The 12,326-nt window shown below is 39.9% G+C and overlaps 1 protein-coding gene across 1 annotated transcript in view; it reads left to right on the plus strand.

Moving 5' to 3' along the window:
• The window catches only part of SLC12A2 (solute carrier family 12 member 2), a 74,887-nt gene extending 67,607 nt beyond the window's left edge, over nucleotides 1–7,280 (plus strand). Inside the window, exons 25-27 of the mRNA XM_066613262.1 lie at nucleotides 568–703; nucleotides 2,180–2,247; nucleotides 4,683–7,280. Coding sequence (XP_066469359.1) covers nucleotides 568–703; nucleotides 2,180–2,247; nucleotides 4,683–4,818 — 340 coding nt within the window. The 3' untranslated portion in view covers nucleotides 4,819–7,280. The remainder of the gene's footprint in view (nucleotides 1–567; nucleotides 704–2,179; nucleotides 2,248–4,682) is intronic.
• Nucleotides 7,281–12,326: the final 5,046 nt, after the last annotated feature.

Raw genomic sequence — 12,326 nt, forward strand, 5'->3', positions numbered from 1 at the left:
AGACTGTCCTATTAAATGAGCATAGTCCATGTGGGTACCTCAAAGAAAGGAACAAAATGTCACTGGTGTTAAAGAGCACCTTCTTGCATTTTCAATTCAGCTCTAAAATACTGAGTTGAAAACACAGGAAGCTGACATGTGTAGCCATCACCAGCCTAAAGTTTTGAGCCAATAAGTGTATTCTGAATATAAGCAGCCTGAGGACTTGGTTTCCAGCTGCATTTAATGACAACCAAAAAGAACCTGTGTCTTTTGTTTCTCATGAATGTTCTCATTCAGTGGTCTCCTATATCTTATGACAAACGTCTGTTGAACTGGGGAAGTTACAAAAGCCTCTTGCGTTATTGGAGGGGTTGGCAGTTGAAAAGGATGAAAAAATGCCTCTAGGAATGCCTGAGTGCTTGCATGTGCATAAAGTAGCTATTTGGATCCTGGCCAACTCTATGATGGAAAAAATAGCATTTATTTCAAATAATGAATGCCATATTTTACCAGCACTAGTCTTTTGTACAGTCAACTTGCATTCCAAGAATGGATGTACTTCAACTGTGTGAAAATGTTTTCCAGCATTGCAGCTTTTGAAGAAATGATTGAGCCATTCAGACTTCATGAGGATGATAAAGAACAAGATGTTGCAGATAAAATGAAAGAAGATGAACCTTGGAGAATCACAGATAATGAAATTGAACTATATAAAACCAAGGTATATCTAATTCCCTTTAATCTTTAGGGGAAGCCCTCCTCCATGTCTCACCTCTTTTTGAGATGTGTCTTGTGGTGATGCACAAGAGGACTGTCTAGAAGATGACCCTCTGTCTGTGGAACTCCCATATCACTGAAGACCTGTCTAGCTCCCATCCCTCCTGATTTTTCAGAAGACTGAAACCCCTTTGTGGTGTTCTGTTTTTTTTCCTCCTATTGGGGGGCCTATGTATCTGTGGATCCCATATCTACGGTTTCAGTTAGCCATGGATCGGGTCCACGCCCCCTCCAGAGGTGAGGGGAACTAGCATTCCATCTGCTGGGCATTAATCATTACTCTATCCACTTGATCAAACCTTTTCTTTGTGCTCATTCAACTGGGTTCAGGCATTTTCCATCAGCCTGCTTGTACTTTTACTAACCATCTTTTCTCATTTTTTAAAATTACATTTCTTTTGGATGTTTAATAAGCTAGTTACATTTTGACTCTACACTTGCCCAGTCCATATTCACAGGTACTTCAGTTGGTCACTGCATCTCTTTGCCCTACGGATTCTACTTAGGTTTGATTTTTAATAAGAACCCCGGCATTCAGTTCTTTTTGGGTTTTTCCCCCCCTGATGCCTGGTCTCTATAGCCTGGGATGGAAAAAATTACTTCCATGTTCAGCTGCTGACCCAGTAAATAGAAAGTGGGGAGCAGGAAGAGCTTGTATGCACTACTAGGCAATATTCCCCTTGGTCAGCCTGTCTTTTCTTGGACCCCATTCCCTGACACACATCTGTTTTAGCTGCCCTTCCCAGATTACACAGGCGTACAAAACTGAGGGTCAGAAAAGTTTTTCCCAAACTTTATGGTGATTTGATATGAATTTGTTGTGCCGATTCCAAAAATGGCATCTGTTTTGCCCTATCATGTTTAGTTTTGGAGATACAGCATAGCCTCATTAGTGAATAGTTCAAGCAGCTTCCTCATGAGGAAGCCCTGGTGTAGGCTTCCTCATGAGGAAGCTGCTTGAACCATTCACTAAAGAGGCTATGCAGTGTCTCCAAAACTAGACGTGATGGGGCAAAACGGATGCCATTTTTTGAATTGGCACCCCAAATATACCCAGGAATTGGTGTAATGTTTAAGGAAGCAAAATGTGCGTTGGCGTGTTACTGATTCTGTATCTCACGCTGTGCTTTTTGATTTGTTGTTGATGTGTTCTTCTGGTTTTGTCTCTGATTTTTACTGTAATTTTGAACTCTTGCTATGAACCACCTTGAATTGTCGATAATGGTGGGAATAAATATTCTAAAACAGAGCAGTATGTAGGTGTATGACATAAGAACATACGTAGTTGGGTTGACCTTTCTCACGTAGTCTTCTATGTGAGACTATGTGAGCTTCCAGAAGTATAAGTTAATTACTTCTATTTAAAAATGTTTTTTTCTGTTTTTGTCTTGCATCAACAACATTCTCATTTTAATTACAGAGTTACCGACAGATTAGGTTAAATGAATTACTGAAAGAGCACTCAGGCACAGCTAATCTAATTGTTATGTAAGTACTACTCTCTGTGGCTCTTGGCATCATTTGCACTAGAAGTCAGAAACACCATAGCATTGCCTAGAAAAATGAGTATTTAATTCTTTGTGTGTATTTTCTCTTGGTATAAGAATTCATCATATATTCTCATCATATGGGAATCATATTAATTCTGTGTGTTAGTGTTAAAGGTACTATAAGCCTCTACTGTGTCTTTCCTGCAACAGAAAAAAGTAATACATTATTGTCCTATCAGCTTGGACTAGAGCCCACAATCCATGAAAGTTTATACCACAACAATTCTATTAACTTATTCTTGAATGAGCCTTCTGGTGTAGTGACAGCTGTGAATAGGTTTAAGAAAATGGGATAAACTTCATCAAGTGTGGCAACTTAGACAGCCATGGAAGTTTGCTGGAGACCGTCTAAGCCAGCAGTCAAGTTGGCAGATAGTGCACTGTTTGATGGGGAAGAGTGGCTTTTAGCACATCAAGTAATTATGTGGATATACCACCTATTACTCAGTTGCCTGAGTAAATTTTTATTTTTAAATCTTCTCTGTCTAGTCCTGGACATCTTATAATACGATAGTTCAGTGTTTCTCAAACTGTGGGTCAGGACCCACTAGGTGGGTCACACGCCAATTTCAGGTGGGTCCCCATTCATTTCAATGTTTTATTTTTAATAAGTTAGACTTGATGCTACCCTGGTATGTGACTGCATTTGGGGAAATGATACAGACCTATATTTTTAGCTACTATGTATATGCTTTTAGCAAGGATAGTAAATGGGACTTACTCCAGGGTAAGTATGGGTAGGATTGCAGCCTAGGATTGTTAAAAAATTTTTTCCTGCTTGGTGATGTCACTTCCAGTCATGACATCACTTCTGGTGGGTCCTGACAGATTCTCATTCTAAAAATGGGTCCCAGTGCTAAAAAGTGGGTCCCAGTGCTAAATGTGGGAAGGATAAAGTAGATAGATGCTCTTTACACTCTCACATAACACCAGAACCAGGGGACATCCACTAAAATTGAGTGTTGGAAGGGTTAGGACAGACAAAAGAAAATATTTCTTTACTCAGCATGTGATCAGTCTATGGAACTCCTTGCCCCAGGATGTGGTGATGGCATCTGACCTGGATGCCTTTAAAAGGGGATTGGGCAAGTTTCTGGAGGAAAAATCCATTATGGGTTATAAGCCATGATGTGTATGTGCAACCTCCTGATTTTAGAAATGGGCCATGTCAGAATGCCAGATGCAAGGGAGGGCACCAGGATGCAGGTCTCTTGTTATCTGGTGTGCTCCCTGGGCCTTTGGTGGGCCGCTGTGAGATACAGGAAGCTGGACTAGATGGGCCTATGGCCTTATCCAGTGGGACTGTTCTTATGTTCTTAACCACTGCAAAAGTTAATAGTATGAGCCAAGAGTGGGAGAGAGCAAACAAAGAAAATGCCCAAGCTTATGGACTACAAGCGCTAGCACTGTGGCCACTGTGGTGTTGTAAAAGTGTTGTAAGGCTTATCCAGAGTAAGTGGTGCTAGTATGAAGACCTGCACCATTCTGCAGGCACAGGCACTGGGGGGAAGGATGTTCCAGAGGTGGGGAGTCAGTGTTCTGGGATCTGGGGATCATTGAATGGGGGCGGGAATGGCAGAGCAGGCCTCAGCTACATCCTAACCCCTGTCTCAGGCCTGCTGGCTTTATACAGCATAACTCAGTTCTGTGCCATCTGAATAGCTGGTCTAGAACTGAGTAGCCCTATTGGGCAGGCTGGGGCTTGACATTGGGTAAGCCAACAAATATGGGGAAAGGAAGCCCTACCTGCTCAGTTGCAGTGCTGGATTCAGCGTGGGCCTGGTGACCCTACTGCACCAGCACTACATGGGATTGAGCTGCTGGGCTGCAATCTTATACACACCTATCACATTGGAGTAAGTCCCATTAAACTCAGTCACTACTTTGTAAAATGCATGGGGTTGCACTGTATGTTTTTTGATAACCCATTCTAAAGAAACAAGTATTGGGAAGATTTGGCATATTGCTTGAAATGCAATTGGTGGCAAAAGGTTAGACAGCCTGACCCTGTCTTTGCTTGCCTGACACTAATTCCCACCAAGCCTTATGGGTCTTCTTCCCAAGTTAATGTGCACAGGATTGTGGCCTTTGTTGTCTTTCAATTGTTGTTAAAAGCAAATATATTGGATAAAACTTGGAAGGCAATCCTTGAACTACTTGTTGCAGTCTGTCACTACCACCTAATATAAGCAATGAGGTGCTGCACTAGATTTAAGCATGTTCTAATGGGAAAAATGGCTTTGGTGACAAATGATTCTAAATCACCTTGTGCAGTGAAATGGATGCCATTATTTAGATCTTATCTCTGCAGTTAACTAACTCAATCCTGCCATTAATCTGACATCCTAATTTTTCCTTTTTGGGTGGTTACAGGAGTTTGCCAGTTGCACGAAAAAGTGCAGTCTCCAGTGCGCTGTATATGGCCTGGATAGAAGCTCTTTCAAAAGATCTGCCACCAATTCTTCTTGTCCGTGGGAATCATCAGAGTGTTCTTACTTTCTACTCCTAAGCACTACTGCACCCATGCAGCTGTGAAGAAATGGCACTGCGGTTCCTAAAGGAGAGAGACTGAGGTGGTTAATCAAAATATTAACATCACACACAGGCAAAAAGTGACTACTCTTTCACTGTTCCACTGACTTGAAAGCACACAAGGAAAGTCACTGTACTTCAAAAGTGAAAGCTTCAGTTTTCTTCTAATTCTTCTGTAATTTAATCTTGCTTAATGGGAGAGGATTCTTTGTTAGTCCGAAGAATGAATAAACAGGTTTTTCTTTGCTATTTTGAGTGGCAGCAATAAAAGTGTTTATTTTTGACCAATGAAAGGATCATTGACTTATAATGAGACTTATATTATAGATTTATAAAAGCCTTTTAGCCTTGAGGTGCCTTCTGAAGTTAACCAAATTTCATCAATATACCCTATTTTGTAAATTTATAAAGAATGTCAGTCTGCCATTGGCTGAAACTTTAGATCAAACTTCCTTTAGTTTCTAGAATCTTCCATCTTAACAATAAAAGAGAATGCTGCATTCTGGTCTTCCATCAAGGTATTAGTTTTTACTGTTGTATGTTTCCTACTGTTCAAAATGGTGGTTTAAAACAAAAATGTTATTGAGACAAAAGTGAGAAGTGGGGCAAGTTGACTGTAATTAAAAACCGAATTCATGATGTTAATGTCTACAACTTTATGCTATTCAATTTCTGCCACTGAATAAAGCTAAATTCCACCAGTTGAGAGAGAACCCTCTTCTCAGTTTCCATTCAATCAAGTTCCCCCCCCCCCCCCAAATTTGGCTACCTTGATGAATGTTAGTGGGCCAGTCTTTGCTCTGCAGCATTACAGTTCTGTTACAGGATGTTGGGGACATCACAGAACGCCAACTAACAGGATATTTGAATAGATATGTAGAATCTTTCTGGGGCCACTTAAATAATGATGCACATTTGTTCACCTAGTGAAATGGACCACATTTTATTAGAGGTGGTCCAATGTCAGTTTATTCCAAATCTGCGTTTTTGGTCTTGTTAAATACTCAGGTTTGATCCTCTTGACCACACATTTTAATTCATATATGACATTGTGTATTCAAGGACTGCCAATCTGTGTGCCCTCTGTGTGTGTGTTTTGACTGCTTTATATTTTTTACTCTATGATCAGCTTACTGAAAAATTACTTGAGGCTTTCTTCAGTTTTTATGAATAAGCATTGTTATTATCCTGCCTAAAATCCTTTTTCAGCCCCTAGGGATTATTTGGGTATCAATCATTTCAGTGTTTGTTATTGAAGATGCAGCATATTAAAATGTGTTTTTATTCTAGACAAGATCAAATTAAGTGATCAAACAGTTTCCTTTTTTGGAAGGGCAAAGTTACTAGTTACTGGTGATGCTTTGAATTAGTGATTTGCATTCTAGTGAGTCACAGCTCTCACTGTCTTTACCATGTCGACTATCTTCTCCCATTTTCATAAGTGCAATACAAGTTTGCTGCCAGGTAAAGTAAATCAATGCCAGTATCTAGTTTTTCAAACAGAATTGAAAGTTTCATAGTGACAGTTTACTTTCTCAGAGAAAAAAGAACATTCCCAGTGTGTAATTAACAGCATTGATGGTACAAGCTTGCAGTGCTTGTTGGTGTTGATGGTAGGGGACTAAACATTCAGTGAATCTTATTTCTTTGATGGATAGGATGGCATGAACTTAGTGCTGCTGATGTGCAGAAAGTACACAGGTACATTTATTCCAAGTTTTGTCCATTGAGGAAAACCATTGTTTGTAATCTGTAAAAGAAACCAAATGAGTCTCTCTGCTTGTGCTGTGTATAAATGATATCAAATCTATCTAAATATGCATATGGGGATGGGAACAAAATGTAGTGTGTAAAATAATAAGGGTTGCCTCTCACATGAGAACTCCCAGTAACTCTCACAAACATACACACATGACACCAAGTCAAACATTGTAAAATGTTCTCTGACACTCCAACTGTACAACATAGCCATTCCAATTCCTATTGAGTATAAGCTGAACTTTGTTTTTTGGCACCATGTTTTCTTACGTTCCAATCAGTAATGACTTGAAATAATTGTTTTCCATTGACACTCAGCAATACCATTTTTGTAGTTAATTTTATTTTATGGAATTAGGAAGTGTTTGGAAAGTAACTGAATAAATCAATTTATTTATTTTTGTTATGTTTGTATTAGACTTTCCTTTTTACGTAATTCTTTTTATATGCTTTTTCTGTTTATATTTAAAAAAATGAACTATGGTCTTAATTTAAGAATTGAGTTTTGGTTGGTACTATCCACAGTTTGGAAATGTCATATTTTGATAATACTGTACTGTAACTGTCACACACAATGGCTTTTCTAATGTTTTAACAACGTTGAGTATTGCAGTTACTACTCTGTATTGGGGAGAGTTCACTGCAATAAATAGGGTGAATTAAATGCAGTTGCTTAAATTAGCCTATCTTGATAGTATTATTTTTCCTTCTGTTTCGGAACTCTTTCACTCAGAACCATCTAATATGTGACTGAAGTCCAAAGAGCAGCTAGACATATGTATATAGAGTTTGATATTTCAAGAGTAGTGCATTAAGTGCTTTTATCAGTAAAATAATTCTAAGAAAATGTTGTCTTAGTAGGCTTAACCGTTCTATGAGCTCCCCCACAGTAAAATGAACAGGAGCACAGCCATTGTGGTGTAGTGGTTAGAGTGTGAGGTTTGTGACACAAACCGAAGTACTGCTCCACCACGATGCTCACTGGGTTGAGTCACTTGGGTTAGTCACTGTGTCTCAAACTAAACTACACCTGAGAGTTGTGAGGTTAAAAGGCAGGGGAGGATTCTTTGAAGGAAAAGTTGAATATAAATATGAAAAATATTCTAGTCTTGTAGTTGAGTGGGGAAGTAGCCAGAAGATCAACTTTGCATGTTCATTGCAGATACCGTAATGCAGGAAAAACTCTTAATCAGACCAGAGTTCTGACAGGAACACAAGAACTGAATCCATGTTGTCCAGGGGTCTCCAAACTGAAGACCACTGTGCACCAAAAACAGCAACCAGAGCTTACCATTCCGTGGGGAGCCTCTCATTTTCTCACCTGATCTCCTCCAAACCTTCCACCAGCCAGCTGCATCTGCCTGGAAATCAGGACTATAAGTCTGCTGGGGTAACAGAACACGGAAGCAGATGGCATTGTGAGGTTTGGGGGATATTGGGCACAAAGATGAGATGCTTCCCCGTGGAGTGTTAAGCTCTGTTCACATGGTGGAGGGGTTAGCATGGGGGCCAGATCCAGCCCATGGGCCTAAGTTTGGAGAGCCCTGATGTAGCCCAACTCTTGTCTTGCTGTGCAGAGGTTGATAAAATTTCCTCTCCCTTTCAATTCAGGCTAGAAACATTTTCCGGATAATTCTTGGGGAAACACAGGTTTTTCCTGATAGATATCTCCAAAATCTTGGATAAATGTGATCCATTCCAAATGGTTCCCTGCCTTGATCTTCCTTGCAACTGGATTTTTCCCTGTGTTTTCCCTCAAATTTTCACCAGCAGGATGAGAACTGTTTGGGCTTTCCTTGGTCTCAAAGCTTTTTCAACAGTAAGTTTCCAAGACAGAAGAGTTTTCAGAATGGCCCCTGCTTTTTATGACAAGCTTAACCAAAATTCAAAGAAACTTCCACTTTGTTCATGTAAGGCTTAATGTTTCTGAATGTGACAGGAATGTTCATTTCTTAACTCTTACAGCATTCTGTCCCCACCCTGATTCTGAAATGGAGCAAATTCCATTATAGCAGAGGTTATAGCCATTGCTAGGTATAATGAAAATGAGTATTGCCTGTTCCTAGAATTTGCTATTTGGAGGTGTACTGTTTTAAAAAATAGGTATCCTTTCTAATATGGCTTATTTATTGACAGACCTATCCATGAATTTGTCTAAAAACCAGTTCTGCTAGTGATGTCACATTGGTTGCCACAGAATAACTTTATAAACCATGGATTGAATAAAATCCCTTTTTGTGTTATATTGAATATCCAGCCAACAATTTGAGTAATTCTGGGGTATTTTTTGTGCTCTGAATAAATTTATCTCCATAGCGTTCCAAATTGTGATAATTGTATAATCTTTCCCAACCTGCTCTTATTTTTCTTACCTAAGTTATAAAATTGCTTAAATGTACTTTTTATAAAGATACTTGGGCTTTCTTCTGCCACATTTGGGTGGGTGTGAGCAAGTGAAGTTAGGATTTTGTACTTCTGTTTTAAATCTCTCCTATTCTTGCATTTGTACACAATTGGAAGAGATGGAAAAGGCACTCTCTTGCCTGGTAAATCACCCAAGCCTTAGCTTGGGTGAGTTAAAGAGATTAAGATAATTCATATGTTTTTGCCTTTAGATTGTACCAGACATTAGTAACTGTCTATTTCTTGCTTTCTGTCTTCTAGCTAGTTACCAGGCCATAAGAGAGCCTGTTAATTTTATTCCCATGAAATGTTATTCATCATGGGTTCTTCAATACCATTTGAAAATCAGTCTCCATTTTACTGTTTTTGCAACCAGAGGTCAGCACAAAACAAAGTTCCATTTAGAACATGCTGCAAAAGATGAAGACCACATGAATATATCCATTCATTTCACCACGGTTACAAAAGCAAGAGACAGCATATAATCAAACGGAACAGGAAGCTTACTGAACATCTCTACGTCATGTGCCTTTTAGCAATGATCTCCACATAATATCAATTAAATGTCAAAATACGAGTCTTAAAAAAATGAGAATGAAGGAAAAAGATTTAACACTGCTCAAAAGTTGCATACCTTCCCAGTACTTCACTTCCATTCGATTTCTACCTGAACTGAAGCAATTGTTCTATCCTGGGACAAGCTTTTGTCTCCCCTCCTCAAGAAAGTTGGGCTGCCTGAACACTTGTCATGGAGAAGAATCACACCTTTTGTTTACACAAATGCAAATTGACTGAGCAACTTTCTTGAGGAGGGGAGACAAAAGCTTGTTCCCAGGGCACACCAATTGCTTCAGTTCAGGTGGAGAATACCTGGAAATGAAGTGCTGGTATGGTATGTAACTCTTGAGCATTATTTTCCTTCATTCTTGTTTTTTGTTTTTTTTTTTAAAGTCAAGCAGAGGTTACTTTCCAAATAGCCATCTGTGGTGTTGTGACAAAAATGGTCTGCAACAAACCTGCAGACTTAGTGTATGCTTATATCTTCAACTATATTTGAGCTCTACCCTTGCTGGAGAGCTGAAGAAACATTTTCTGTCTCCTTGTCTAAAGGAGAACAGTGCATGCTGCAGTATGGTATACTTTCTGCTTGATCATTGTGTAATATCCAAAATGTGGTTAGTCACAACTAATTCTCATTGAAATCAAATAGAACTCAGTTATGTCTTAAATAAACTTACAGCCCAATCCTAAGCCCCAGCAGTACACCTGCTGTATCCAATGGGGTCAGACCTGCTGCCAGAGTCTCTTCAGGGTAAGAGAACAACTGTTCCCTTACCCCATGTTGTGCCCTTGGCTGCTCCAAAGGGTCTCAAAGCTGTGCCAGCTATTTTTACAAGTGCAGAACTGACGAGGCTTTGCTAGGGCTCCGAGGCTCTGGAGAGCATATAGGACGGGTGTCAAACATAAGGCCTGGGGACTGGATGCGGGCCGTGGAAGCTTTTTATCTGGCCCTCAGGCTCTCAGCTTCTGAGGTGTTACTGCTAAAAGGGCAGCCACCATGAAAATTGGGCTTTCCCATGAAATATGATAAAGATTTGTGTTTTCTGTTATTTGAAGTTGATGAATTCCTAAGTGAGAAAGAGTGCTAATTTTTGGTTATGAGTTTAATGACATCACTTTCTGCCTAACGACATCGCATCTGGCCATCAGCAGGCATCATGAATGTCATTCGACCCTTGATATGAAACTGCTTGCTGTTTCAGGTCTGTGATGCAGTAGCGGCAGCAAAGGAAAGGCCAGCCTTGCATTGTGCAAGGCCTTTATAGGCCTTGAGCTATTTCAAGACCATTCATTCATTCATATAAGTTCATCTTTAATATATTCATTTATGTAAACTTATGTAAATTTATTCAAATTTTAAATTTAAATTAATTCTTTTTTTCCTCTGCCCCCAACACAGTGTCAGAGAGATGATGTGGCCCTCCTGCCCAAAACTTTGGACACTCCTGCTCTGGCCTGATCCTCCCTCTGGCCTTCCCTCTCTGTAAAGCCTTGCTGCTGGCTGGCTGGTGGTAGCAGTTACCGCTGGCTACTCCCCACCATCATCTTCTCAGCATTGGCCTTGCTGCTGCCATGGCCTCCTCTCTGCTGGTTCAGGGGTGCCTTATGGCACTTCTGTGATGGTGGTTGCCAGGGCAGTGTGCTGGCTGTTGGTGCTGCCCTGGCTTAGGATCAGAGCCTTAAACTACATCCCATTATTTTTTTCGAGCTTGTAAAACAGGGGTTTCAACTTCTTAGTAGGAGGGCTGCGCTGTATATTTTACCCATTTTTGTGAGCCATAAAAAGCAACTTGAATGAATACATTTTACTTGCATCCTTTTTGTAATATGATTCAGAACAAAAGAGAAATGTGGCAATTGCAAAAAAATGCAGTGCTTAAACTGAGAAATTAAATAGAATGAGTAAAAATATCAAACACTGGGGGAAATAATCGTTGCAGGGGGAATAAAATTTTATGGTGGGCTGCATCTGGCCCCTGGGTCCTAGTTTGGAAACCCCTGTTAAAAGAACAGAAATAACTTAGAGTAGGGCATGGAAAAGATAAAAGATGGTAAAGATAAAACCCACTCAAGGTTGTAGCTGAAAAACACCAAAAATCCTTTTATAGGTTCGCTAAAATAATAAAAAGGGCACAAATGCTGCCCTTCTGTTTATATATAGAAGTTTGCACATTGACCTCTGCCTTCCTGTTTCTGTTCCATTCTGTGACTGCACAGCTGCAAATTGTGTCATTCTCTGCTACCATTATTAGAAAATTGAGCCAGATGGGGGGGGGGGGGTCAGAAGCAGGCAGCTGTAAAGGCTGCATAATTTCTAAACTCCTAACTGCCATCTTGTGGCTGGAAGGAAAATTGTAAAGTAGTCCTAAACTACTTCTAGGGAAAAACATGAGGAATGTCTTTGGTACTACACTTTCCTGCAATAATCGGATGGGGCCAATCAGTCCATAATTACAACAGGAATTGCCATCTTGAAAACAGAATTGCATTTGAAATAGAGTCTGCAGCTGCAAATATACAGTTGCCTAATTATCATGCCTTTAGTTGTGGGACAGCAACTGTATCCAGTCTCAAACGGAAATAGAATTGTTTCTGGTGCAAATCACCAGCAGGTAGCTCCAGATAATACAAGAAAGTTTATGGTCTGTCCTGCAGTTTCTTTCTATATCTGCCATTGCCATAAATCTGCACTGTTAACAGAAAGCAAAACAATGTCTAATGTGCCTAATCTTCAGCAAAATGCAAATACAGGTAGCAAAGCAA

This window comes from Tiliqua scincoides, chromosome 2 (assembly GCF_035046505.1).
Source record: "Tiliqua scincoides isolate rTilSci1 chromosome 2, rTilSci1.hap2, whole genome shotgun sequence".
In the NCBI taxonomy this organism is placed as follows: domain Eukaryota; kingdom Metazoa; phylum Chordata; class Lepidosauria; order Squamata; family Scincidae; genus Tiliqua; species Tiliqua scincoides.